At 41.4% G+C, this 27,330-nt stretch overlaps 1 protein-coding gene across 2 annotated transcripts in view; it reads right to left on the reverse strand.

Moving 5' to 3' along the window:
* Positions 1–366: 366 nt before the first annotated feature.
* LOC142652384 (uncharacterized) overlaps positions 367–27,330 on the reverse strand; it is a 32,295-nt gene continuing 5,331 nt past the window's right edge. Inside the window, exons 1-7 of one of the 2 annotated variants that reach the window (XM_075828018.1) lie at positions 13,853–13,967; positions 3,809–3,974; positions 3,294–3,463; positions 2,793–2,970; positions 2,012–2,046; positions 1,649–1,728; positions 367–837 (exon numbers count right to left, since the gene is read on the reverse strand). In XM_075828018.1, coding sequence (XP_075684133.1) covers positions 440–837; positions 1,649–1,728; positions 2,012–2,046; positions 2,793–2,970; positions 3,294–3,463; positions 3,809–3,974; positions 13,853–13,926 — 1,101 coding nt within the window. In that variant the 5' untranslated portion in view covers positions 13,927–13,967 and the 3' untranslated portion in view covers positions 367–439. Of the gene's footprint in view, positions 838–1,648; positions 1,729–2,011; positions 2,047–2,792; positions 2,971–3,293; positions 3,464–3,808; positions 3,975–13,852; positions 13,968–27,330 lie in introns of those variants that run through there. The other variant, XM_075828017.1, reaches the window with a different exon arrangement.

The raw sequence follows: 27,330 nt of genomic DNA on the forward strand, positions 1-27,330 counted from the left end.
CTGAGCTATGCAGAACTTCTCAGGAAATGATTTTTCTGATAAAGTGTTAAATATGCTTTGCTTTCAAGTTTGGGGCAGTTGGATTTCTCAATAGAGACAGATGGACTTTAAGGAAGTTCAACTTTATCCCAGTTTCAGTTGTTAGTGTCAAAATATGCTATATGAAGCAAAACTGCATTAGACTAGTATTTTGTGTAAGATACTCACTGTCATGTGCAAAATGTCACCTGGTTGTGGTTAAAGCCTATATAAACGTGTGCTTATGTGATGAAGCTCAGACAACTGCTGATCTGCCATTTGTCTCCTTGCCGCAAGAATAAAAGAAGCACTTATTCAGATGAATCATTGAATTTTTATTGATAAGAATGGAAAATTCTCCTAACAGATTCCTGAAAGCGGATGGAAGGGTCTGATTTTGTAACCCTCTGATAAAGCAGAATTATAGGCTGATCATTTCCCACCAGCCAGATAGTCTCCAAGTTGTTGTATAATCATTGTCATATGTTAACCCGAGATTTGAGCGTGGTCTCACAATCTGTCCATTCTGCACTTCTATGATCCTCTCTCTCAGGTCCTGCTCCTCAGATCTTAATAAGTTGATGTTTTCCTTAGGATCTTCTACCTCTTTCAGGACTAGCTCTGTAAGGTCATCCTGCACGGTGGGCTCTGGGTCTGAGCTCTCTGGTTGAGATGATGAAGAAGAGGAGGGTTCTTTAATGTTTTCTGGTCTTTCTTTGCTCTCTCTACTTTTTTCTTGAGTGACTTTCTTTCCAGAGATTTTAGATTTAGCAACTTTCCACCAATATCTGACATCATCACTCATTCTTAGCCAGCCCCCTAAAACAAAATAACACAATTATAAAGCCGCAACACAAAGTACCTGCAATACCTTTATATACCTACAATATATAAACTATGCCTCGTTCACACTTTGCAGTGTTGGTTAATTTTTTGTGCAGTGAATGGATAGTTATGACTACCCATTTACACAACTGTTTGTGAATGCTGTGGTTTTGAGTGCCTATTGCATTTTTAACCTCATCATGCCTAAATCCTGGAATTTTTGTACACACAGGTTACGTGTATGGTGGGGTGCGGTGTACATCACTATCGCTGAGTGAGGACGAGCTCCAGTAATATTCTAGTAAATATTGTGGGCCGCCCAGAAGGATACAGGAATAATGTATATAAACAATTGTAGGTAGGAACAGCTGACTTTGTTTATGGCGACCAATCAAATTTAAGTTTCCATTGTACTATTGAAGGTTAAAATATGAAAGCAGAGATATGATTGGTTTCCATGAGCGGCAGCATTGTATTTTTCCTCTAAATTAGATTTAGACCCCCTGTGTATTCTTCTGAAGAGAACGGCGTATTCAGCGATGCACATTTAAGATTTATTAGGGCATATGGACATAATAGAGGGGGACCCCTTAATCAGTAACCTCCTCTATTACCCGGGTTGTGTAAAGTAATCAGGTTCCGATACTAAACTCCTGCATATTACTTCGTCTTGTAGCACCTTCTGTTCACATGACATTCACATAGGAAGCAGCGTCTTATCCAGGAGAAGACGGAATAACTGCAGTCACACTTTCTATAAGAGCTTGATGTACAGACACCATACACACTATAAAAGACGACTTACTTCTCTTTATATTCTCCTCTTCTATCCAGCATTCAGGATCGATATTATGGATCTTTTCATTGAATTTCCAATCCATTGACCTGTGAAGTGCAAAAAAGGAAAAATGAAAAGATATGTGAATTATTGTATGTTATAGAACAACTTCTGGAGACACAGTCCTTTCTTTTACTGAATTTTATGTTACCCTATTTCTCATACTTGGGGTTTAAATTTATACTATGTTTTAATTAAAAAAATGGTACCTTGTCCTGACTCAGCCTCTAGGGCCTCATTTATTAATATAACCTGTGGGGTCTACATGTCCCAGCACAAAACATAAAAAAGACATAAAATAAAATGATGAGAGTGAAATAAATAACATACCTTGTATCTGCAGATAATATGTCATCAAGATGAAACTGTGAAAGACAATGAATAAAGACGTTAGTTCCTATTTGTGACATACAAGGAACCCCACAATCCGGCATCTCTAGATTGTAAGCGCTAACGGGCAGGGGCCGCTCATTTGTCCCGTGGAATATATTATACCTGCTGTAGAAATGAAGGTTATTACTATTACTATTATTATTAAGGCTGGGTTCACACACCCTATTTACGGACGTTAATCGGGCGTTTTAGCCCCGAATTACGTCCGAAAATACGGTTCCAAAGCATCGGCACACATCTGCCCATTCATTTGAATGGGTTTTACGATGTTCTGTGCCGACGGTCATTTTATTTACTCGCGCCGCTGTCAAAAGACGGCGTGTAAAAAAGACGCCCGCGTCAAAGAAGTGCCTGTCACTTCTTGAGACGTAATTGGAGACATTTTCCATTGACACAATGGAAAAACAGCTCCAATTACGTCCGCGAAAAGCGCCTGCACTTGCCATTACGTCTGAAATTGCGGAGCTGTTTTCTCCTGAAAACAGCTCTGTGATTTCAGCCGTTACGGACGTGTACGTGTGAACATACCCTAATAAAGCATGAGCGGCTGAGCTGCAGGAAACATTATGTCAAAGATACAGGAGAAGGCCTTCAATCTCCATTAGACTTCACCAGAACGTCCTAATACAAGTCTCTTTGTTCTGTGCCATCAATTTCTCCTTTTCCATCACTAAACCTACAAAACCCCAGTAATTCAGTGGATAAAATCTTGACTCACAGGTTCCTGCTGGTTGATGTGATGGATTATATATTCCCACTGAAGGAAGGTTTTGTCACGTTCTCCTTTTGGGGAATGAACATGAAATAAATGTTCTCCTTCAGTTTCCACAGACACAATTTGATATAATTGGTGAAGCTGTTTTGTGGCCATCTTGATTTTGGACACCGGCCACATCCTGCAGGAAATGAAGAAGACAGAGAATAAGATTTAGCGGAGAATCATTGTTGGAACAATTTCTCTATATTATAAGTTATAATTCTTACTACATTATAGTTCATATTATTATTATCAGCCTTTATTTAGACAGCACCACATATTACACAGCTCATTATGGGGGAGGGGGCTGTTATAACACAAAGTATATTGAGATTTATAGTAGATAAGACTTGTGGCAATATACCATATGATGCATTACTGCAAAATTAGTGAGGTTTTCTATGGTAATGTGATCAGTTTAGTGGACATATGGAAGGATATATAATTCCCATGATCCCTTACCTTCTAGGCATGAATTCATCCATTAGAGGGTTGTAATCTATCCATAGGAGTTCCTCCGCCAGAAATGAATCCTGCTGCCTTGATATTACAGCCAGCACTGTTATTAGAGGCGCTCTCCTAAACTCGATAATTTTCTCCCTCTTTTGTCCGATCTTCTCTTTTTTAATCAGCTGCGTAAGTAAATGGAGACAGAATTACACACTGGGAGTATACACTGGTTTTATATATAGCCTTCCCTATCCTAACCTCTGTATACAGCTACTAGTCACCACTGCTGTATACAGAGGACAGTGCTGTACAATGTACTGGACAGATCTACAACTTCTCTCACAGCAGAGCTTCATTCTCAGCCCAACCTGGAGATCAGACAGAACATATGGAAGATGTATGACCAATATTACTCTGAATATATTCACTGATGACATTCATAAAGCATTTATGAAAATAACACTCGTCCATATACAATCATCTCTTCATATACAACCTGCTGGTCAGATACATAGAACTGCAATTACCTCAGAGAAGATTCCATGGACGATCTGGGATGTTTTCAGGAAGACCAGTTCTCCAGATAATCTCTCCTTAAAGTCAGGGACATCGGTGATCACTGGGTTTATAAGATGGTCACTGAACTGTCTGCCTTCCCTTTGGAGGCGTTCTTCCGATTCGTCATCGGCGGCCCTAAAAGTTGAATAAATAATTAGGAAAATGAGAACATTGAATGACTGGATCATTATTGTACATGCAGCATTAGCAGTGACTTTAAAGAGAAAGCTGAATGTATTCTGTATACTGCATCTACTATACATGGAAACAATACAATAAATAAACAATGTCTCCTCTGACAGATCCCATTTATTCCATCAGGATGAAAACAAATGGTAAGTACATTAGTTGGAATCAGTGTGCACATATTCTGTATGGATGTCTTATAGGATCCAGGAACTTGGCAGACAGAACTATAAAGTATAATGTCGTCTCTGTTTTTGCTAGAAGCAACCATTGAGGACCATCATAACAACTTAACCCTTTCAAGACCGAGCTCATTTTGACCTTCATGACCAGCCCCATTTTCTCAAATCTGACATGTGTCTCTTTATGTGGTAATAAGGGGGGATTCACACGAGCGTGTATTGGGTCCGTGCGGGCCGCGTGGTTTTCACGCGCCACGCACAGACCAATACAAGTCTATGGGGCAGTACAGACAGTCCGTGCTTTTTGCGCAGCGTTTGTCAGCTGCGCAAAAAGCGCGACATGCTCAATATCTCCGCGTATTTCGCGCATCACGCACCCATTGAAGTCAATGGGTGCGTGAAAACCACGCTGGTCGCATGGAAGCACTTCCGTGCGAACCGACTGAAACAGCGCACCAGCTGTCAAAAGGATGAATGTAAACAGAAAAGCACCACGTGCTTTTCTGTTTCCAAACATCCAAATGGAGTGTCTTTGAGATGAGCGAACCCGGACAATCGAACCGAACTTCACCGGGTTCGGCCGAACTCGTTTTGGCCGAACCCGGCAAAAAAAATTCCGGTACGCGACGTCAGGAGATAGTCACTGTCCAGGGTGCTGAAAGAGTTAATTATGATTTTTCTCATTTTAAATGTATCTGCTTGTAAAACAGATAGTAATACCACACAAAATAGTTACTATTTTATATATTCCATATGTCTACTTTATATTTGCATTGTTTTTTGAACATTATTTTATTTTTCTAGGACGTTACAACGTTTAGAACTTTAGCAGCAATTTCTCACGTTTTCAAGAAAATTTCAAAAGGCTATTTTTACAGGGACCAGTTCAGTTCTGAAGTGGCTTTGAGGGCCTTATGTACTAGATAGACCCCATAAATCACCCCATATTAAAAACTGCACCCCTCAAAGTATTCAAAATAGCATTCAGAAAGTTTCTTAACCCATTAGGCACTTCACAGGAATTAAAGCAAAGTAGAGGTGAAATTTACAAATTTACAAATTCATTTGTAATACATTTTTTTCTGTAACACAGAAGGTTTTACCCGAGAAATGCAACTCAATATTTATTGCCCAGATTCTGCAGATTTTAGAAATATCCCACATGTGGCTCTAGTGTGATAATGGACTGAAATACCGGCCTCAGAAGCAAAGGTGCACCTAGTGGATTTTGGGGCCTCCTTTTTTTAGAATATATTTTAGGCACCATGTCAGGTTTGAAGAGGTCTTGTGGTGCCAAAACAGTGAGACGGTTTTGGAAACTACACACCTCAAGGAATTTATCTAGGGGTATAGTTAGCATCTTGACCCCACAGGTATTTTGCTATATTTATTGAAGTTTGTCTGTGAAAGTGAAAATCTACTTTTTTTTCTGAAAAAATATTAAAAAAAATAATATTTGCAAGGAATAAAGATTAAAAAGCACCCCAGAACTTGTAAAGCTACTTCACGCCAATACCCCATATGTGGTACTAAACTGCTGTTTGGACCCACGGCAGAGCTCAGAAGGGAAGGAGCGCCATTTGGATTTTGAAGCGCAGATTTTGCTGGATTGGTTTTCAGTTCCATATCGCGTTTGCAACGCCCTGGAGTAAGCAAAACAGTGGAATCCCCCCAAAACTGACCCCATTTTGAAGACTACACCCCTCAAGGAATTGTTCTAGGGGTATAGTTAGCATTTTGACCCCACAGTTTTTTTGCTGAATTTAGTGGAATTAGGCCGTGAAAATGAAAATCTACTTTTTTCTGAAAAAACATAGAAATTTTTAATTTTCACAATGAATAAAGGAGAAAAATTACCCCAAAATTTGTAAAGCATTTTGTCCTGATTACAGCAATACGCCATATGTGGTAATAAACTGCTGTTTGGACCCACGGCAGGACTCAGGAGGGAAGGAACAATATTTGGCTTTTGGAGCTCAAATTTAGCTGGAATGGTTTTCGGGTGTCATGTCGCATATGCAAAGCCCCTGAGGTACCAAAACAGTGGAAACCTCCCAAAAGTCCCTTTAGGGGACTGGAACGAGCGATCATTAGGTCGCTGGTACAATACACTGCAATACTAATGTATTGCAGTATAATGTCATTATACAGGCTCCTGTAACAGCGCGATCGCTGTTCCTGTCCGTTAGTCCCGGGTGTCAGCTGTAATACACAGCTGACACCTGCAGAATATGGAGCGTGCACAGCGCATGAGCCCGCTCCATAAATAACCCCTCGCACCACGACATGCTATTAAGTCGTGGTGCGCCAAGGCGTTAATGCGCAGCGGATGGTGCAAAGTGAAAATTAAAATTTTCCACTGATATGCCATTTTAATGTACAATATATTGTGCCCAGTTTGTGCCACTGAAGACAAATACCTCATACAATGTTGAGCGGGTTCTCCCAGATATAAAATGTCATATATGTGGACGTAAGCTGGTGTTTGGGCACGCTGTGGGGGGAGGGAACACCATTTGGCTTTTGGAGCGCAGATTTTGCTTGGTAACTGTTCTGTTTGGGGTTTTGCTGGTATTTCAGTTTATGATGTGGGGGTATATGTAATCTGTGCGGAGTACATCAGGGCATAATAAGAGGGTATAATAATGGGGTACATAAATAATAATTCGCAGATATGTGGCCGGTGTCGCACTGATAAATGGTGCCCAATCTTATCCGCTTTTGGAACACTCTGCACATTTTGCATCGCCATATTCTGAGAGCCAGAACTTTTTTATTTTTTCTCCAACGGAGCCGTGTGAGGGCTTATTTGTTGCGGGACAATCTGTACTTTTCATTGGTACCATTTTAGGGTACATGTGATTTTTTTAAATCACATTTTATTAGATTTTTTTGGAAGCAAAGTGACAAAGAAACATTAATTCTGACAATGTTTTTCGTATATTTTTTTTACAGTGTTCACCGTGCGGTATAAATGACATTTTACTTTATTCTGCGGGTCGGTACGATTACGGCGATACCATATGTATATAGGTTTTTTATGTTTTGTGGCGATTGCGCAATAAAATCACTTTGATGAAATTATTTATTTTTTGTGTATTCTGAGAGTCATAATTTTATATTTTTCCGTCAAAAAAGCGGTGTAAGGGCTTGTTTTTTGCAGGACAGGTTGTAGTTTTTATTGGTATTATTTTGGGGTACATGCGACTTTTTGATCACTTTTTATTCTATATTTTGGGAGGGTTGATGACCAAAAAAAAGTGATTCTTGACATTGTTTTTTAATTTATTTTTTTTGCGGTGTTCACCGTGCGGGAAAAATAATATTATAGTTTTATAGTTTGGGTCGTTACGAACGCTGTGATACCAAATATGTGTACTTTTTTTTAACATTTTCATTTTTTTCCTATAATAAAAGACTTATTATAGGGAAAAAAGCATTCTTTTTTTTTGTAACTTTTATAACTTGTTTTTACACTTTTATAAAACTTTTTTATTACTTTATTTTTTACTTTTTACTTGAAGCCTGGCAGCACTGATCGCTGCTATAATACATTACACTACCTAGGTAGTGTAACGTATTATAAACTGTCAGTGTGACGCTGAGAGTCACACTGACAGGAAGCTTATGAGAGCCAGCATCCGGCTGGTTCTCATAGGCTGCTGTGCATGGCAGACCCGGGCGCTGTTATATGGCCCCCGGTTCTGCCTTATAACCGACTGCAGCACCCGCAATCGGTCCCCGGGAAAGTTTGTTGTAGCAACAAACGTTCCACTTTGTTATAGCAACAAACTTTCCAGTTCGTTGCTACAACACACTTTCCCTGCGATCACATGACCGGGACCTGAACTAATCAGGTCCCGATCATATCTCCGGGACCAGAGGTAGGTGATAACAGCGCGATCCGGGTGTCAGCGCTACTCTGAGACACCCGGATCGCGCTTTTAACACCCACCGTGAATTCACGTCGGCACTGCACAGAGCCCAGCAAGTGCCGACGTGAATATACAGTGGGCGGTCGGGAAGCGGTTAAACTGTGTGACTATAGTTTCCCTCCTTATTTCAGGTTCTTTCCACGATTGAGTTGGCTCCGAGAGGAGATTATAGATCTGGACACTGCAGATTCTGCAGCCAACTCAATCGTGCAAGGATTGAAATTAGGAGGCTTGACGACTAAAGTGGATAACATCATTCATTACCTGTAGAACTGAATTTGTTGTGTATTGTCATGTGTCCCTGTAATCTCTATTACATCAGGAGGACCATCCACCCGATATTCAAGAGATTCAGGCAGCATGTACGATCTATTGGGTACAAGGTAGGGATCTCCTCCTTTTAGTGAACGCATGCTTACATATCATGGAGGTAATCCCAGGGGAATGTGGATTGCGGGCATTTTGTGCATTAAACACGCTTTCACAGGGGGGGAATAGACATAACCTTTTGCTTCAAAAAAGAGGCAGAAATTGATCTTACAGGCGGAAGCCCTCGTTCCATTAGGTCTTATTGATCGCAAAGATCTAAGTGCATTTTTTAAGTTAAAGTATGTTATTCTATTCATCTTATACAGATGTAACTGCGTAGACTCTGTCCAAACATTTGTTGTGTCTTATGTATCACTGTAATGTACGATTTAAAGTTGCCTTGTTGCTATATAACGCCGAGGCCTTTACAAAGTATAAGGGTACACGTGAAACTGCCGTAGGTTAACACTCCACATCCCACTACTGCTTATGCTGAATAAAGTAGAAATCAACATTGCTAAATAGTGAGCACAGTGGTTTTTCTCATCATACAAATACTTGATCTAATGCTGCACCGCAGGGTCTAATGACTAATGTCTAATTTTCATAAAGGGAAGCTCTAACCGTGAAAGTGCAGGTGTCTCTAAGAAAGTGGCCATTCAGTACATAAATATACTGATAGAGATATATATATATATAATACAACACATTCCTCCATAAATCATATCTAAATAGCAGTATTAGGGTAGTGGGGGTTATTACTCCATGCAAACAGCCCTTACAAGCTTGTCCACCATTAACCCCTTCCCGACATGCGCCGTACATGTACGGCGCTGTCGGGAGGTGCTTCCCGCAAAGCGCCGTAGATGTACGGCGCAGTGATGGTGCGGGCTCAGAAGCAGAGCCGGCACCATCACCGCGGGGTGACAGCTGTATTATACAGCTGGCACCCTCCTGTAACTGCCAGCACCGGAGCTACTCTCCGATCCGGCAGATTAACCCCTCAGATGCTGCGCTCAATAGAGCGCAGCATCTGATAGGTTTTCACCCTACCGGCAACCCAGTGATGCAATCGCTGGGTTGCTGTGGCAATCGGACGCCAGAAAATGGCGTCCGAGTTTGCCTTGTACGGGAGCCGATGAGGACCCGCCTGCGGCGTGTCCTCATAGGCTTGCTGTCAGTGAATAACTGACAGCGCTAATACACTGCACTTCGTATGTAGTGCAGTGTATTAGAGTAGCGATCGGGGCATCAGGCCCTCATGTCCCCTAGTGGGACAAGTCAGAAAAGTAAAAAAAAGATAATAAAAATGTGGTAAAGCAATAAAAACACACACATTTCAAATAAAAATAAAGCTAAACTGACTTTTTTCCCATAGTAAGTCTTTTATTATGGGAAAACCCATAAAAAAAAAACAAAACTATACATAATTGGTATCGCCGCGTCCGTAACGACCCAAACTACAAAACTATTATGTAATTTATCCCGCACAGTGAACGCCGTAAAAAAAAACATGAAAAACAACGCCAGAATCTTTGTTTTTAGGTCACATTTCCTTCCAAAAAATGCTATAAAAAGTGATCAAAAAGTCACATTTACTCCAAAATAGTACTAATAAAAACGACAATCCGTCCCGCAAAAAATAAACCCTGACACCGCTTTGTGCACGCAAAAATAAAAAAGTTATGGGTTTTAGAATATGGCGACATAGAAAACAAATGATTTTATAAAAAAAGTGATTTTATTGTGCAAAAGCTGCAATACATAAAAAAAAACTATATAAATTTGGTATCGCCGTAATCGTATCGACCCGCAGAATAAAGCTAACATGTAATTTATGGCGCACTGTGGATGCCGATAAAAAAAACAATAAAAAACGATTCCAGAATTGTTTGTTTTTGGTAATTTCCTTTACCAAAAAATGAAATAAAAAGTGATCAAAAAGTCGTATGTGTTCCAAAATGGTACCAATAAAATCTACAGCCCGTCTCGCAAAAAACAAGCCTGCACACCGCTCAATCAACTGAAAAACAAAAAAGTTACGGCACTAGTAATGCGGTGATGAAAAAACATCTGAATGTGCAGGCCGGAGGGGAACATTCCTTCAGTTTCAGGGCCCTAGTATTTAGGAACTAGGAAAAGGAAGGGACATAGCACATCCGCTGGAAGCGAGGGCGCCCGTATTATACCAGCGGAAAACTTTCCCAGCAATATTTCCCAAACAACGAAGGAGAAAAAGTCCCCAAAAGGTGCAGAGTGTTACAAAAGGGGGATAAGAAAGAAAACCGTTTATCAGTGTTACACCGGCCTGTGCATAACGGATCGCTTCACAGCGTAACACACATCTATGGAGAATTGTATTATTTACCCCATTATTATACCCTCTTATTATGCCCTGATGTTCTCCGCACAGATTACATATACCCTGATGTACTCCGCACAGATTACATATACCCTGATGTTCTCCGCACAGATTACATATATCCTGATGTTCTCCGCACAGATTACACATGCCCCCACATTATAAACAGAAATACCAGCAAAACTCAAACAAAACTACCAAGCAAAATCCATGCTCAAAATGGCGGTCTATTCCTTCTTAGCCCTACAGCGTGCCCAAACAGCAATTTATGGCCACAAGTAAGGCATTACCATACCCGGGAGAACCCGCTTAACAATTTATGGGGTTAGATTCTCCAGGGGCACAACATATTGTGCGATGAATAGGCAGATCAGTGGAAAAATTGCAATTTTCACTTTGCACAATCCACTGCGTATTCATTTCTGAAAAACACCTGTGGAGTCTAAATTCTCACTACACCCCTTGATAAATGCCTTTAGGGGTGTAGTTTCTAAAACGGGGTCACTTTTGTTTTGTACATCAGGGGTTTTGCAAATGCAACATGGCGTCCGCAAACCATTCCAGCAAATTCTACGCTCCAAAAGATAAGTACCGCTCCTTTTCTTCTGAATGCTACCATATACGTAAACAGCCTATTATAACCACATATGGGGTGTTACCGTACTCGGGAGAAATTACTTTACAAATGTTGGGGTGCTTTTTCTTCTCTATTCCTTGTAAAAATGAAAAATGTTGATCTAAAACTACATCTTGTTGGAAAAAAAAATTATTTTTCATTTTCATAGCTTAATTCTAATTAATTCAGCAAAAAACCTTTGGGATCAAAATTTTCACTATACCCCTATATGATTCCTCAGGGGGTGCAGTTTCCCAAATGGAGTCAATTTTGGGGTGTTTCCACTGTACTAGTACTACAGGGGCTCAGCAAATGTGACATGGCGCCCAGACACTATTCAAAATCCAAATGGTGCTAGTTCCATTCTGAGCCCTACCGTGTGTCCAAACAGATGTTTGTGACCACATGTGGGGTATTGTTTTACTCGGGAGAAGTTGCTTTACTAATTTTATGGTGCTTTTTCTCCTTCAGTCCTTGTGGAAATGAAAAAAAAAATACCTAAACCTACATTTTATTTGAAAAAATGTAGATTTTCATTTTTACGGCCTACTTCCAATAAGTTCTGTAAAACACCTGTGGGGTCAAACTGCTCACTGTACTCCTAGATAATTTCCTCATGGCGCTCTTTCCATTCTAAGCCCTGCTGTGTGTCCAAATAACTGTTTATTATCACATGTGGGGTATTGTTTTACTCGGGAGAAATTGCTCTACAAATATTGTGGTGCTTTTTCTACTTTAGTTCTTTTGGAAATGAAAAAAAATTAGCTAAACCTACATTTTATTTGAAAAAATGTAGATATTCATTTTCATGGCCTAGTTCCAAAAATTTTTGCAAAAAAACTGGCTGGTCAAAATGCTTGCTACATCCCTAGATAAATTCCTTGAGGGGTGTAGTTTCCCAAATGGGGTCACTTTTGGGGGGTTTCCACTGTTTTAGTTCCACTAGACCTGTTCAAAGCTGACATGGTGCCTAAAATATATTCTAATAAAAAGGAGACCCAAAATCCACCAGGTGCTCCTTTGCTTCTGAGGCCGGTGCTTCAGTCCAGTAGCACACTAGAGCCACATGTGGGATATTTCCTAAAACTGCAGAACCTGGGCAATAAATATTGAGTTGCATTTCTTGGGTAAAACATTCTGTGGTACAAAAAAAATGGATTCAAAATGAATTTCTGGAAAAAAATAATGAACTTTGTAAATTTCACCTCTACTTTGCCTTAATTCCTGTGCAATGTCTAAAGGGTTAAGAAACTTTCTAAATGCTGTTTTGAATACTTTGAGGGGTGCAGTTTTTAAAATGGGGTGACTTATTGGGGGTTTCTAATATCTAAGGACCTCAAATCCACTTCACAACTGAACTGGCCCCTGTAAAAATATCATTTTGAAATTTTCTTGAAAATGTGAGAAATTGCTGCTAAAGTTCTAAGCCTTGTAACGTCCTAGAAAAATAAAATGATGTTCAAAAAACGATGCCAATCTAAAGTAGACATATGGGGGATGTTAGTTAGCAGCATTTTTGTGTGGTATAACTGCCTGTCTTACAAGCAGATACATTTAAATTGAGAAAAATGCTAATTTTTGCAATTTTTCGCTAAATTTTGGTGTTTTTCACAATTAAATACTGAATGTATCGGGCAAATTTTGCCAGTAACATAAAGTCCAATGTGTCACGAGAAAACAATCTCAGAATCACTTGGATAGGTAAAAGCATTCCGGAGTTATTACCACATTAAGTGAAACATGTCAGATTTGAAAAATGAGGCTCTGTCAGGAAGGTCAAAAGCGGCCAAAGAGGGAAGGGGTTATACTGACCTATTGGGCCATATGAGGTAATAGAGGGGGGCCCCATACTCATAACTCCCTCTATAAGACTGGAGATACATTTATTATTTGTGGAGTGATGGCTCCAATGTAAACTGCGAGTGACAGTTACAGTCCATAGAGTTACACTGAGTTACATGTACATGAATATTAATCAGAAAGACATGGACATAAAGAAAAGTTGTGCACAAGTTAAATGCATGTCAAGTGCAAGGTCTGTGTCTATATATATTCTCCACATACATATACTGTACAAATATGATTACTGCTCAATAGTCATTGTAATGCAGGAGAAATCAGTATCTGAACATCCCAGGGCAGATTGTCTGTAGCTGGGATCCAGCAGCTCTGGGGGTAAAACACACAATCCCTTGTTATGATTCCTGATGGAACAGCAGATCTGGGATATCTACTTCTCTTACATAACCTGAAGAAATAAACCTTTGTTCACACTATAAAATACAGGATTTATTTATTCCCAGTGTGAACAGGGACAAGCTTCGTAGAGACAAAATGTTTCTACAAAACATCATCTCGTGTTTAATAATATTGTGGAAATCTAAACATTTTAGAAACACTTGAGATTCTCCTCCTTCACTTACCAGATATTTTTTTCGGCCCGGGTCAGACTGGAACTCTTATCGAGTTTCAAACCTTTCTTCACTTTCCTCAACATTTTGTAATCACTTTGCTAATTAACGAGACGTGCAGCGCACAAGAACCAATCAGCAAGATTCTAAAGGCCCCGCCCTGGGAGAGCTGCCCTTATAGTAGTAGTGATGTCACAATGAGCATTGGTATGTAGTAGTGATGTCACAATGAGCATTGGTATGTAGAAGTGATGTCACAATGAGCACTGGTATGTAGTAGTGATGTCACAATGAGCATTGGTATGTGAGCAGCAGGTACATTGATGAAGAACATATCAGTGAATATTATATACAGAGCTGTGTAGATAGTTCTTCAGTGTCAGTAATCATGGATCTTTCCGGAAGCCAGAGGCGTAGCTAGGTTCACCAGCACCCGGGGCAAAGATTCCGTTTGGCGCCCCCCGCAACCTCTTTCCCGACATCTCCTTCCCCCTCGCCGTGTTTGTTTTCTCTACCAATCGACGTGTCATTTCTTTTTATGTAACTCGAGCATATAAACATTTGTACATTTCACAAGCAATATGGTTCTATACACAACACCAGAACCAAGCTCAGTACATATATACAGCCCCAGAAGCAAGCTCACTACATATATACAACACCAGCACAAATACAGCTCAATTTAGTGCAACCCCTGGTGTATAGGTGTGTACGGCGTACAACTACAGCTCCCAGCATGGCCCAAACAATGATAAGGATATGCTGGGAGATGCTGTTTCACAAAAAATAAATCCTATCATAATCATACCACCCATCATCTCTCTGCACATCATACAGTGACTACAATACTGATTAGAGGCAGAACAAACATTTACATTAAGTGACTCACCGGTGACGTCTCAGATTCTAGTTCTTCCTCTCCATCCGGTCCAGACCTCTATGATGACTTCTCCCGGTCACAGCCCATTTCTGCAGTTTGCCGCTCAGATGTCTTCAGCTTCTCACTTTACCTACATTTCTGCACCTATAAATAAATATAACGTTATCATTATACCACACACTACGCCCCTACATATAATAGCGCCATACACTGCACCTCTAATTATAATAGCACCATACACCGTGTCCCACACACACACTGTGCCCCCTGTAGATAGTGCCTGCCATAGGGCCCCTGTAGATAGTGCCCCCATATAGACCACCCCTGTATATAGTGTCCCACAAATAACTCCCCCTATAGTGCTCTACAGATAGCCCACCCCTGTATATAGCCCCCTGTAGATATAGCCCACCCCTGTATATAGAGCTCTACAGATAGCCCAACCATGTATGTAGCCCCCCTGTAGATATAGCCCACCCCTGTATATAGTGCTCCACATATAGTCCACCCCTGTATATAGTGTTTCACAGATAGCCCACCCCTGTATATAGCCCACCCTTGTACATATAGTCCACCCCTGTATATAGTGCTCCACTAGATAGTCCACCCCTGTATATAGTGTTCCACAGATAGCCCACCCCTGTATATGCTATATACAAGGGTGGGCTATCTGTGGAGCACTATATACAGGGGTGGACTATATGTACAAGGGGGCTATATACAGGGGTGGGCTTTCTGTGGAGCACTATAGGGGGAGCTATTTGTGGGATACTATATACAGGGGTGGGCTATATCCACAGGGGGACTATATACAGGGGTGGGCTATATCTACAGGGGGACTATATACAGGGGTGGGCTATATCTACAGGGGGACTATATCTACAGGGGGACTATATACAGGGTTGGGCTATCTACAGCGGGACCATATCTACAGGGGGACCATATCTACAGGGCTGGGCTATACACAGGGCTGGGCTATACACAGGGCTGGGATATACACAGGGCTGGGATATACACAGGGGGGCTATATCAACAGGGGTGGGCTATACACAGGGGGGCTATATCTACAGAGGGGCTATATCTACAGGGGGCTATATACAGGGGTGGGCTATATACAGGGGGAATATATCTACAGGGGGGGCTATATCTACAGGGCTGGGCTATATACAGGGTGACTATAACTACAGGGGGGCTATAAACAGGGGTGGGCTATCTATGGAGCACCATATACAGGGGTGGGCTATATCTACAGGTGTAGCTATAGCCCACCCCTGTATATGGTGCTCTATAGACAGCCCACTCCAGTATATAGCCCCCCTGTAGATATAGTTCCTCTGTATATAGCCCAGCCCTGTAGATATAGTTCCCCTGTAGATATAGTTCCCCTGTAGATAAAGCCCCCCCCCCGTAGATAAAGGCCCCCCGTGTAGACAAAGTCCCCCCCCCCGTGTAGACAAAGTTCCCCCCTCCCCTCGCAGATACAGCCACACACTTTTATTACAATTTAAAAAAATAAAAAAATTCAAACTCACCTTATTCCCGCTCCCACGCCGTCCGGCAGCCATGGAGACCTGCTCTCTTCTGCGCAGGTCTTCAGGGAGTTGAACACAGCATCTAAGAAAGGCGCTGATTGGCTGGGCAGGATGACTTTCCCTGTCAGTCAGTCAGCGCCTTTCATCGACGGAAGCTTTACTGGTACAAAAGGTACCAGTTGCTTCATTCGTGGAAAGGCGCGGAAAGGCCGGGCACGGAACGTGCCCGGTCATTCATTGCTTCTAATTGTACCTGTGTCCTTGCGACACACGTACAATTATAGTGCAGGAGGAGGTGGCGCTGGCGCCCCCCTCTGAACTGCGCCCGGGGCACATTCCCCGCCTGCCCCCCCCTAGCTACGCCCCTGCGGAAGGTATTCTGTTATATGTTATGTGATTTTTTCAGTTTGTTTAGTATTTGGTTCTGTCACTTGATGTTTTTATTTCAGTCCAATCCATTTTTGGGAAAACACCTCATAGATTCCATCTATAGCCTAGATTCTAATAATTTCATAATATAAAGTGTACCCCCAATTATATGTAATAAATAACATTGTGCAGCACTTACTGATTACTGTAATATACTCTACTACTGTGTTTTGTCCTCTTGGACTGTTCCGCATGGACTTTTATATTACCCATACTGCACACCTCTCATGTAATACACAGAAGGAGACAGCAGGGCCGCACTGTTCATGAGATGAGCATCTGAATTCAATGGGAGAAGAAGGCTGCAATACCTGTGAATCGCCACTAAATGTGTCGAACATTCACAGTGAGCAAGAAGAAATGAAGGGGCTTACGAGCGCTGCAGCCTCTTCAAAATAGCTGATCGGCGGGGGTCCCAGGAGTCAGCCCCCGACCCATCAGCAATTGATGGCCTATGCTGAGGATAGGCCATCAATTTTTATTGGCTGGTAAAACCCCTTTAACTTTATTAACAACACACAGAGGAGACAGGGAGAAGAGCTGCTCCTCACAGACACTGACAGGCAAGATGAGATGTTGCTGTAGGTAGAAATACTTTATAACTTCTGCTCTTCAATAACCTATTATTCACCTGTTATATACCCGGACAGTATTACCTGAATGCCAGGGGTCACATGACTGCCGCCATCCTTAGTCTATTCAGTTATCCTATAAATTAATTTCTATGGACTAATCTGTGAGCAGTACCACTACAACTACACTGGTATAAAAAGGCATATGATCCAAATTTAAAATACATATATATCAGAAAGCTGTATAATTTCCTACTCTAGAAATAAATCGATAAAAAAATTGAATAAAAAGTAATGAAAAAGTCAAATTTACACCAAAATAGTACCAATAAAAACGACAGCCCTTCCTGCAAAAAATCCCTGACATAGCTTTGTCGACGTAAAAAATAAAAGTTATGCGTCTTAGAATAGGGAGACACAGGAATTTTTTTTTCTTTTTAAAAAGTGATTTGTGTAAAAGCTGCAATACATGAAAAAAACTAAATTTGGTATTGCCGTATTTGTATCAACCCGCAGAATAAAATTAACATGTAATTTATGGCGCACAGTGAATGCCAAAAATAATCACAATAAAAAACTATTCCAGAATTGCTTGTTTTGGTAATTTCCTCTTCTAAAAATGAAATAAAAAGTGATCAAATAGTCGTATATGTCCCATAATGGTACCAATAAAATCTACAGCTTGTCTCACAAAAAACAAGCCCGCGCACTGCTCCATCAACCGAAAAATAAAAAAGTTATGGCACTAGTAATGCGGCGATGAAAAAACATCCCGATCTGAAGACCAGAGGGGAACATTCCTTCAGTTTCAGGGCCCTAGTATTTAGGAACTAGGAAGGGAAGGGACATAGCACATCTGCTGGAAGCGAGGGCACCCGTGTTATACCAGGGCAACACTTTCCCAGTAAAATTTCCCAAACTACTGTAGTATATCTGGGGCAATAATGGGCTGCATATTGTTACAATGTTATATGACTTGACCCAGAGTGCTGGGTGTGGTCACTCAGCAGTGGCGGATTAAGTGTACCCTGTGCCTTGGGCTGTTGACACAACTTGGGCCCCCTTCTCTCCCCTCGCACGCAATTCGACCCCCCCCCCAACCCGCTGACACAGTACCCGTCAGTGCCACTAACCTGACGGATACAGGTTTTAGCACTAGATACAGACGCTATTTATTCAGGATATAAAGCAGCTGTATCTCAAAAAGTAAAAATAATTTTTAATAAAAAGTATTTAGAAAGTTGCACCAAACACACTGTTTTATTAGAGAAACAAAAAAAAAGAATAAAAAAAAAGGTATCACCTCTCTTTAACCCCTTAATGACCAAGCTTGTTTGGACCTTAATGACCAAGCCAGATTTGTCAAATCTGGTATGTGTGACTTTATCAGAGAATAATTCTGCAATAGTTTTGCATATCCAAGGAATTCTGACATCGTTTTTTTGTCCCATGTTGTACTTTATTTTATTGGTAAAAGTAGACTGATACGATTTGTGTAAATTAATGAAAAAATATCTAAATTTATGACATTTTGTAAAAATTAACATTAACATGTTTCCCTATTTGGAACTGGCAATATGTCACATATGTGTACATACATACTGTACATTTTTTTAATTAAATATATATTTCCATCTCTTTACTCTATTCCAGCAGCAATTTTGAAAAAATAAAATACATTTTGAACAATTTAGAAGACTTACAAATTTAATAATCATTTCATACATTTTGAAGTACATTTTGTTTTCCTGCACCAGGTTTTCAGGGCCTCATAGGGGTCAGAATGATGGAAACCCCCACAAATGACCCCATTTTGAAAACTATACCTATTAAGGTATTTATCTAGAAGTGTAGTGAGTATTTTGACCCCACAGTTTTTTTGTAAGAACTCATGCAAAGCAGGTGAAAAAAAATAAAATTCCACTTTTTCCACAAACGTGTTATTGTAAAGACAGATTTCTTTGTAAAGCGAACATGAGAATAAAGAAACACACCCAAAAATCTATCACCCTGTTTCTCCTGTCTTCATAAATACCACCATTGTGGCCCTAATACGCGGCCTGAACACACGGCAGGGCCCAAAAGGAAGGGAGCACCTGGAGGCTTTCAGGATACATATTTTGCTTGAAAATGTTTTAGACCCCACCGCATATTTGGAGAGGCTTTGAGCTGCTAGACCGATAGAAACTCCCCATAAATTACCCCATTTAGAAAACTAGACCCCCTTTGATGCCACAAACATTTTGACCCCACAGTTTTTTGCTAAATTTAATGTAAAGCACGTGGAAGAAAATAAAATTCCACTTTTTACACAAATGTGTCATTGTAAAGACAGATTTCTTTGTAAAGCGAACATGAGAATGAAGAAACACACCCCAAAATCCATCAAGCTGTTTCTCCTGTTTTCAAAAGTACCCTCATTGTGGCCCTAAAACGCTGCCTGGACGCATGGCAGGGCCCAAAAGGAAGGGAGCACATGGAGGCTTTCAGGGCACAATTGAATAAATTATAGGCCCCATATCAAGCATTTAGAAGCAATGAGCTGCCTGAGCAAAAAAAAAAAACACCCAGAAATGACCCCATTTTAAAAACTAGACCCCCTAAAGGTATTCATCTAGTGGTGTAGTGAGCATGCAAAAGAGAAGTGAAGCTGTGTATTTATAACGGATGCATGTCGCTATAGACGTATTTGCCTGTACTTATGACTATGGCTTGCTAAAGAAGCAGTTGTCCCTCATCTGATGTCATTGTGGACAGAATTCTGTCCTAATATAAAATCAGTCAGAGAGGAAAAAATAAACTATACTGGAGTGACGGGCAATATTTAAAAAAAAATAATGGAGGAAAATGCATCCAACTATGTTGCAAACTCGAGTCTGTTCACTCAACACCTGCACGGCTGTCATGACAAGGTTTTTTTTTTTCAGTGACTGGTTGTACAACGTCTCTTTAGCTCCATCAATCCCTATATGACGAACGTGCCAACTGATTCTGCCCAGCAAGGTAGGAACTGTTATGTGCACAAAACAACCAACGGTTAAAGTATATATAAAGGGGCAGTGTCCAAAACCATCTATAGGAACAGTAAGGGTATGTTCACACAGGCGATTTTCAGCCGTTCTTCGAGCCGTAAACGCCCCGAAAAACGTCTAAACATGCGGGGGGCTGAACGCCTCCTAACATCTGCCCATTAATTTCAATGGGAAAAACGGCGTTCCGTTCCCACAGGGCGTTTTTAAAAACGGCCACGTAAAATAAAGCAACGTAAAAAGAAGTGCATGTCACTTCTTGAGCCGTTTTTGGAGCCGTTTTTCATTGACTCAATAGAAAAACAGCTCCAAGAACGGCCGTAAAAAACGCCGCAAAAAACGCAAGTTGCTTAAAAAACAGCTGAAAATCAGGAGCTGTTTTGGCTTGAAAACAGCTCCGTATTTTCAGACGTTTTTTTTAAGCGTGTGAATATACCCTAAAGGATCACTAATCCCCAAAATGATGTCAGTATTTCCAGAAGCATTGTCGGATGCAGGAGGTCCTGCGAAAACCCAAATGTAGTAAAGCCCATAGTGTATTGATTAGGAACAGCTCGATTATTAGTGATCCTCCAAATAAAAAAAAAAGATCATGCCCGTATCACCAATTAGAAATATTAATAAAAATAACAGCTTTGTTCAAAAGAAAAAAAATGATCTAAAATATGAAAGGGTTAAAATATTTTCTGAATAAATAAACTCTACTACCTCTCCCAAAAGAATTCCTCCCCACTTGGAAAGCCCACAAACTAAAATGAAAATATAAATTTAAATTTAGTTGAAATGGGCACATCGGGCAGTAGAATCGACTATCCCTCCTCCTTCCATGCTTACTGGAAATCCGGCACCTTTTTTTGGGGATATCTTTGCGTCTCGGTGGAAGGGACGGGGTGAAGAAAATGGCGCTCTGAAAGACTTTGCACATCGTCAGACTTGTAGGGTTATGCAGGGTCATTGGAGTAAAATAGGAGACGCTCAATAACCTCCTCCTGGAACTGGAGGAAGGTGAGCGTTCCTTGTGTTTTTTTATAAAGTACAAACCCATTATAGGTAGTGATCTGAATTAGGTAGATTGCTACCTTTTTGTACCAGGCCCTGGTCTTCCGCTTCACTAAATACAGTTGAAGCATCTGGTCCGACAGATCTACACCCCCATGAATTTATTGTACTCTGTCACACAGACAGGCCTACGCTTTTCCACGATGGCCCCCTCTCTCTAACAGCCACCGTGGTGCCTGGATGCATAGTGGACAACATATAGATGTCCTTCTTCTCATTCCACTTTACTACAAGTAACTGCTCGCTTACCAGTGTGAATGACGCCCCCCTTTCCACACGTCTGGACACCAATTGCTTTGGGAATCCCACTCTGTTTTTATGGACTGTTTAGCAGGCCCCTGTATTTGCAGCATGGAGGGATTTAAAAAGGGGGACACTGCTATAAAATTATTAGTGTAGACGTGGTACCCTTGGTGCAGGAATGGCACCATTAGGTCCCACACAATTTTGCCAGATGTGCCAATTGTCTATGGGCAGCCTGGGGGATTAATTTGGCGGTCTTTGCCTTCATAGATCAAGAAACCACAGGTGTAACCTGTTGTGCTCTAGCACACTTTATATAGTTTAACGCCATATTTTGCACTTTTGGAGGGGATGAACTGCCGGAATGAAAGACGGTCTTTGTAGCTAATCAGGGATTCATCCACCGATAAATTTTGATCTGGGGTGTAGAATTTGACGAAAGATTCTTGTAGGAGGGAAATTAAAGGCCTCAATTTATTAAGGCGACCGTAGCTTGGTTAATTTCTTTGGGGGACTTGGGAGGTATCTGTAAAATGCATGAAGCGCATTATAGATTCATATCGGTATCGGGACATAACTGCTGCAAATACAGGGGTAGTGTGGACAGCTCTTGATGCCCAGTAGGAGCGGATAGTTGTTTTTTGACCAACCCCATATTTAGATTAGGCCTAAAAAAAAATTAAGCTCAGGGACACTAGTAGGGGTCCATGATGAGTAGATGGATGTGGGTTTCTGTGCAATAAACTGTCTTGCATAGATATATGTCTATTGGACAATTAACTCCAGGACTTGGTCACTGACAAATATGTGGAAGAAGTTCAAAGGGGTATAATTAGCAACATCCACATTTATTCCTGGGATTGCTGACAGTTGCGGGACCTGGAGGTAAATTAAATTGCAGGATCCCAGAACATGGGAGGCCCTGCACCACTTGACCCTGCACCGGGGATTTGACAGCAACAATTGATTCTACCACCATAGGGCCTGGGGTCCAGAGGTAGAAGTATAACTTGAGCCGTCACTGTCTGAAAAAAGTTCCACCTCTGAAGCAGTCGGTGTGGCTGCCTGAACTGCCGGAGCATATCAAGGTGTACGCTTGCTCCACAGTAAACCTTCTCTGAGCCATTATTTAGGTAGAACTGTAACCATTAGGCTACTACGTTTTTTTACGTTTTATGTCTAAAAAACATTTTCTTTGTTTTTTGGTATTTTTTTTCAAACTAAGAAAAAAAAAAAAAGTTTATCACTAGGTAGATAAATAGATTCCTAAATCCAGCGCCAAAAAATATATGTAAAACTGGCTGATCACTTGTGCTCACACAGGGGATGAGGGGGCACAAATGGGGTGATCAGGGGGCACAGACATGAAAAGTTTGTGGTTTTTTTCACTTTACTTCATTTGTACAGCTCAGGATTTGGTTATAGTGTCTCTCTCTTCACTCACAGATCAACTACAGTGAGGGGAGAGGAAGACAGCCAATGTCCTTGTTGTATTTTCTAAACAGACTTACATAGATCACTGCAGGGACCACTCAGATTGATCCCTGGCTGTTACTATTTGCCATATGCTGCCACAGGCAGCATTGGCAATATGCAAACGGCGCATACCGTTATCAGGGACAGGGTGGTGGGCGGGCGAGGGTCTAATAGGTGCTGGCCCTTATTTTTACTATTTCTCTCTTTTCTCACAGAATATATTCTTAATATAAAACTTTTGACATGTCATAGTGATATGTCAGACTTTTTAATCGGTGGGGGGTCTGAGCACTGAGACCCCCACCGATCGCTAAAGTGAAGCGGCAAAAGCACTCGATTGAATGCTAAGCCGCTTCGTTTCTGATCGTCATTCCTCGGAGTGGTACACCACTTGCTCGGCTTTTCAAGAAGAGCAGATCAGAAACTAAGCGGCACAGCGGTCCTTCTGCCACTTTGTTATAGCGATCCATGGGGGTCTCAGTGCTCGGACCCCCACCGTTCAAAACTTCTGACATTTCACTATGACATGTCAGAAGTTTTTTAGTAGTTTAGTTACACTTTAACCCCTTCCCGCCGGATCACGTATATTAACGTCATTAAAACCGGTGTCTTACTGCATTTTGACGTTACTGTACATCATGGAGATGAAGCTGGCTCAGGAGCTGAGCCAGCAACATCACCGCCGGGTGACAGCTGTATGTTACAGCTGGCACCCTGAGGTATCGGCCAGGACCGGAGCTGGCCTCCGATCCGACCGATTAACCCCTCACATGCTGCGTTCAATAGAGATCGCAGCATGTGAGGAGTTTATAGCCACCGACACCCCAGCAACGTGATCGCTGGGTTGCCGGTGGCTGCAAAGGCGATCGGAGGGCTAATGCTTACCTCCCGATCAGCCTGTAACGGAATCCTCCTATGCCTCGTCGTCGGCGGGGCCCAGGAGGCTTCCGGTACCATCGGCAAGATGGCGCCGCCTTAGCTTCCGGCTCAGAAGCGGAGCTGGCGTCATCAGCAGTGGGTGTCCACTGTATGTTACAGCGGACACCCCGATCTATCACCAGGAACCGGAGCTAGCTCCGATTCCTGGCATTAACCCCTTCGATGCAGCGATCCATTGTGATCGCTGCATCCTAGAGGTTTGTAGAAAATCGGCAGCCTTGCCATGCGATGGCAAGGCTGGCGACTGTTACTATGGCAACAGGAGCCCTAACAATGGGCTCCTGTCTGCCATTACGTAAGCTGATTAGGCCCCGCCCAGAGGCGGAGCCTGATCGGCTTGCTGTCAGTGAACAACTGACAGTTCCAATACATTGCACTACATAGGTAGTGCAATGTATTAGAACATCAAACAAACAGTTGGACATTCAAGTCCCCTAGTGGGACTAAAGAAAAGTGTAAAAAAAAAGTGTAAAAAAGTAAAAATAAAAGTTGTAAAACATACAATAAAAGTTTAAAATAATAACACAAAACACAATCGCCCTTTTTCACTTATCAAGTCATTTATTATAGAAAAAAATAATAAAGCCATACATATTTGGTATCGCTGCGACCGTAACGACCTGAACTATAAAAATATTATGTTATTTATCCAGCGCAGTGAACGCCGTAAAAAAAAAACCTCAAGAACACTGCCATAATTACTGGTCACTGTCTTCCAAAAATTGAAATAAAAAGTGATCAAAAAGTCGCATGTATCCAAAAATGGTACCGATAAAATCTATACCTCGTCTCGCAAAAAACAGCTGCATCGACGAAAAAATGTAAAAGTTATGGCTCTCACAACTTGGCGACAGAAAAAATACATTCTCTTTCCAAAAGTAATTTTATTGTGCAAAAAGTTATAAAAAAAGTTCTATAAATTTGGTATCGACGGAATCGTACTGACCCGCAGAATGAAGGTAACATGTAGTTTATAACGCATGTTGAACGCTGTATAAAAAAAAAAACAACTAAAAAACTATGGCAGAATTTCTTTTTTTTTTGTCACCTTGCTTCCCAAAAAAAGGATAACAAGTGATCAAAAAGTTGATTGTACCCCAATATGTACCAATAAAAGCTACAGCTCGTCCCGTAAAAAAAGAGCCCTCATACCACTACGTCTATGAAAAAATAAAATAAGTTAAGGCTCCAATGATTCAGGAAAGAAAATTATCCAGTTGTGCCGGCCCGAGGGGAACATTTCTTCTGTTTCAAAAGGCGATGTATCAAGGCACTAAAATTAGGGAACCAGGAAGGGGAGGGTCCAAACATATCTGCTGGAAGCGACGGTGCCCGTATTATACCAGGACAACACTTTCCCGGCAAAATTCCCCAAACTGCAAAGGTGCGGAGTGTGGACCAAAAGGGGCATAAGGAAGGACATTTATCAGTGCGACACCGGCCTGTGCAGAAAGGATCGATCACAGCGTAATACACATCTATGGATCATTTTATTATTTTTTTTACCTTATTATTATACCACCTGACTATGCCCCTAATGTACTCTGCCCAGCTCAGATGTGCCCCACATTATAAACGGAAACAACAGTGATACTCCAAACAAAACTATTACCAAGCAAATTCCACGCTCCAAAACCCAAATGGCGCTCCCACCCATCTGAGCCCTACAGTGTGCCCAAACAGCAGTTTACTTCCACATATATGGCATCACCATACCCGGGAGAACCCTTTTAACAATTTTTGGGTGTGTGTCCCCAGTGGCACAAGCTGGGCACGACATATTTGACACTGAATTGGCATATCTAGGGAAAAATTTAAATTTGTACCTTCCGCAGCGCGATCGTTTATGGAAAAGACACGTGGGGTGAAAATGCTCACTACACCTCTTAATAAATGCCTTGAGGGGTGCAGTTTCCAAAATGGGGTCACTTCTCAGGGGTTTCTTTTATTATTTCACATCAAAGCCTCTGCAGTTGTGAACCAATACTTTATATGTCGCCAAATTAGGCCTCAATTTTACATGGTACTCTTTCACTCCTGAGCCCTGTCGAATGTCCAGGCAAAAGATTAGGGCCACATGTAGGGTGATTCTAAAACAGGGAAACACCGCATAATAATTGAGAGCTGTCTTGTTATGGTGGCACAAGCTGGGCACCACATATTGGCGTATCTAAGGAAAAATTACCATTTTCATTCTCCCACATCGTGTGCACACGAATTTCTGCAAAACACCTGTGGGGTTAACATGCTCACTACACCCCTAGGTGAATACCTTGAGGGTGTTGTTTCCAAAATGGGGTCACTTCTGGGGGGGATACACTGTTTTGGTCCCACAGGGACTTTGCAAATGCAACATAGCGCCCAGAAACCAAACCAAATGCAGCAAAATCTCTACACCAAAAGCAACTGGCGCTCCTTCCCTTCTGAGCCCTGCCGTGTGCCCAAACAGCATTTTATGACCACGTGTGGGGTATTGCCGTACTCCAGAGACGTTGCTTTACAAACGTTGGGGTTCTTTTTTTCCTTTATTTGTTGAGAAAATTAAAAATTTGGAGCTAAAGCTACGTCTTATTGAAGAAAAAGGATTTTTTTTGTTTTCACTGCCCAATTCTAATAAAATCTATGAAACACCTATGGGGGCAAAATGCTCACTACACCCCTAGATGGATTCCTCAAGGGGTGTAGTTTTCTCAATGGAGTCACTTTTTTGGCGTTTTCACTGTTTTGGTACCTCAGGGGCTTTGCAAATGCAACATGGCCTGCGCAAACCATTCCTGCTAAATTTGAGCTCCAAAAGCCAAATAGCGCTCTTTCCCTTCTAAGCTCCGCTGTGTGTCCAAACATCCGTTTATAACCACATGTGGGGTATTGTTTTACTCGGGAGAAATTGCTTTACAAATGTTGTGGTGCTTTTTCTCCTTTAGTCCTCGTGGAAATTAGAAAAAATTAGCTAAACCTACATTATCTTTGAAAGAATGAAGATTTTTATTTTCACGGCCTACTTCCAATAATTTCTGCAAAAAACCTGCGGGGTCAAAATGCTCACTATACCCCTAGATAATTTCCTCAAGGGGTGTAGTTTCCCAAATGGGGTCACTTTTGGTGGATTTCCACTGTTTTGGCACCGAAAGAGCCCTTGAAACCTGACATGGTGCCTAAAATATTTTCTAATAAAAAGGAGGCCCCAAAATCCACTGGGTGCTCCTTTGCTTCTGAGGCCTGTGTTTCAGTCCATTACCGCACTAGGGCCACATGTGGGATATTTCTAAAAATTGCAGAATCTGGGCAATAAATATTGAGTTGCGTTTCTCTGGTAAAAACTTCTGTGTTA

This window comes from Rhinoderma darwinii, chromosome 5 (assembly GCF_050947455.1).
Source record: "Rhinoderma darwinii isolate aRhiDar2 chromosome 5, aRhiDar2.hap1, whole genome shotgun sequence".
Classification (NCBI taxonomy): Eukaryota; Metazoa; Chordata; class Amphibia; order Anura; family Rhinodermatidae; genus Rhinoderma; species Rhinoderma darwinii.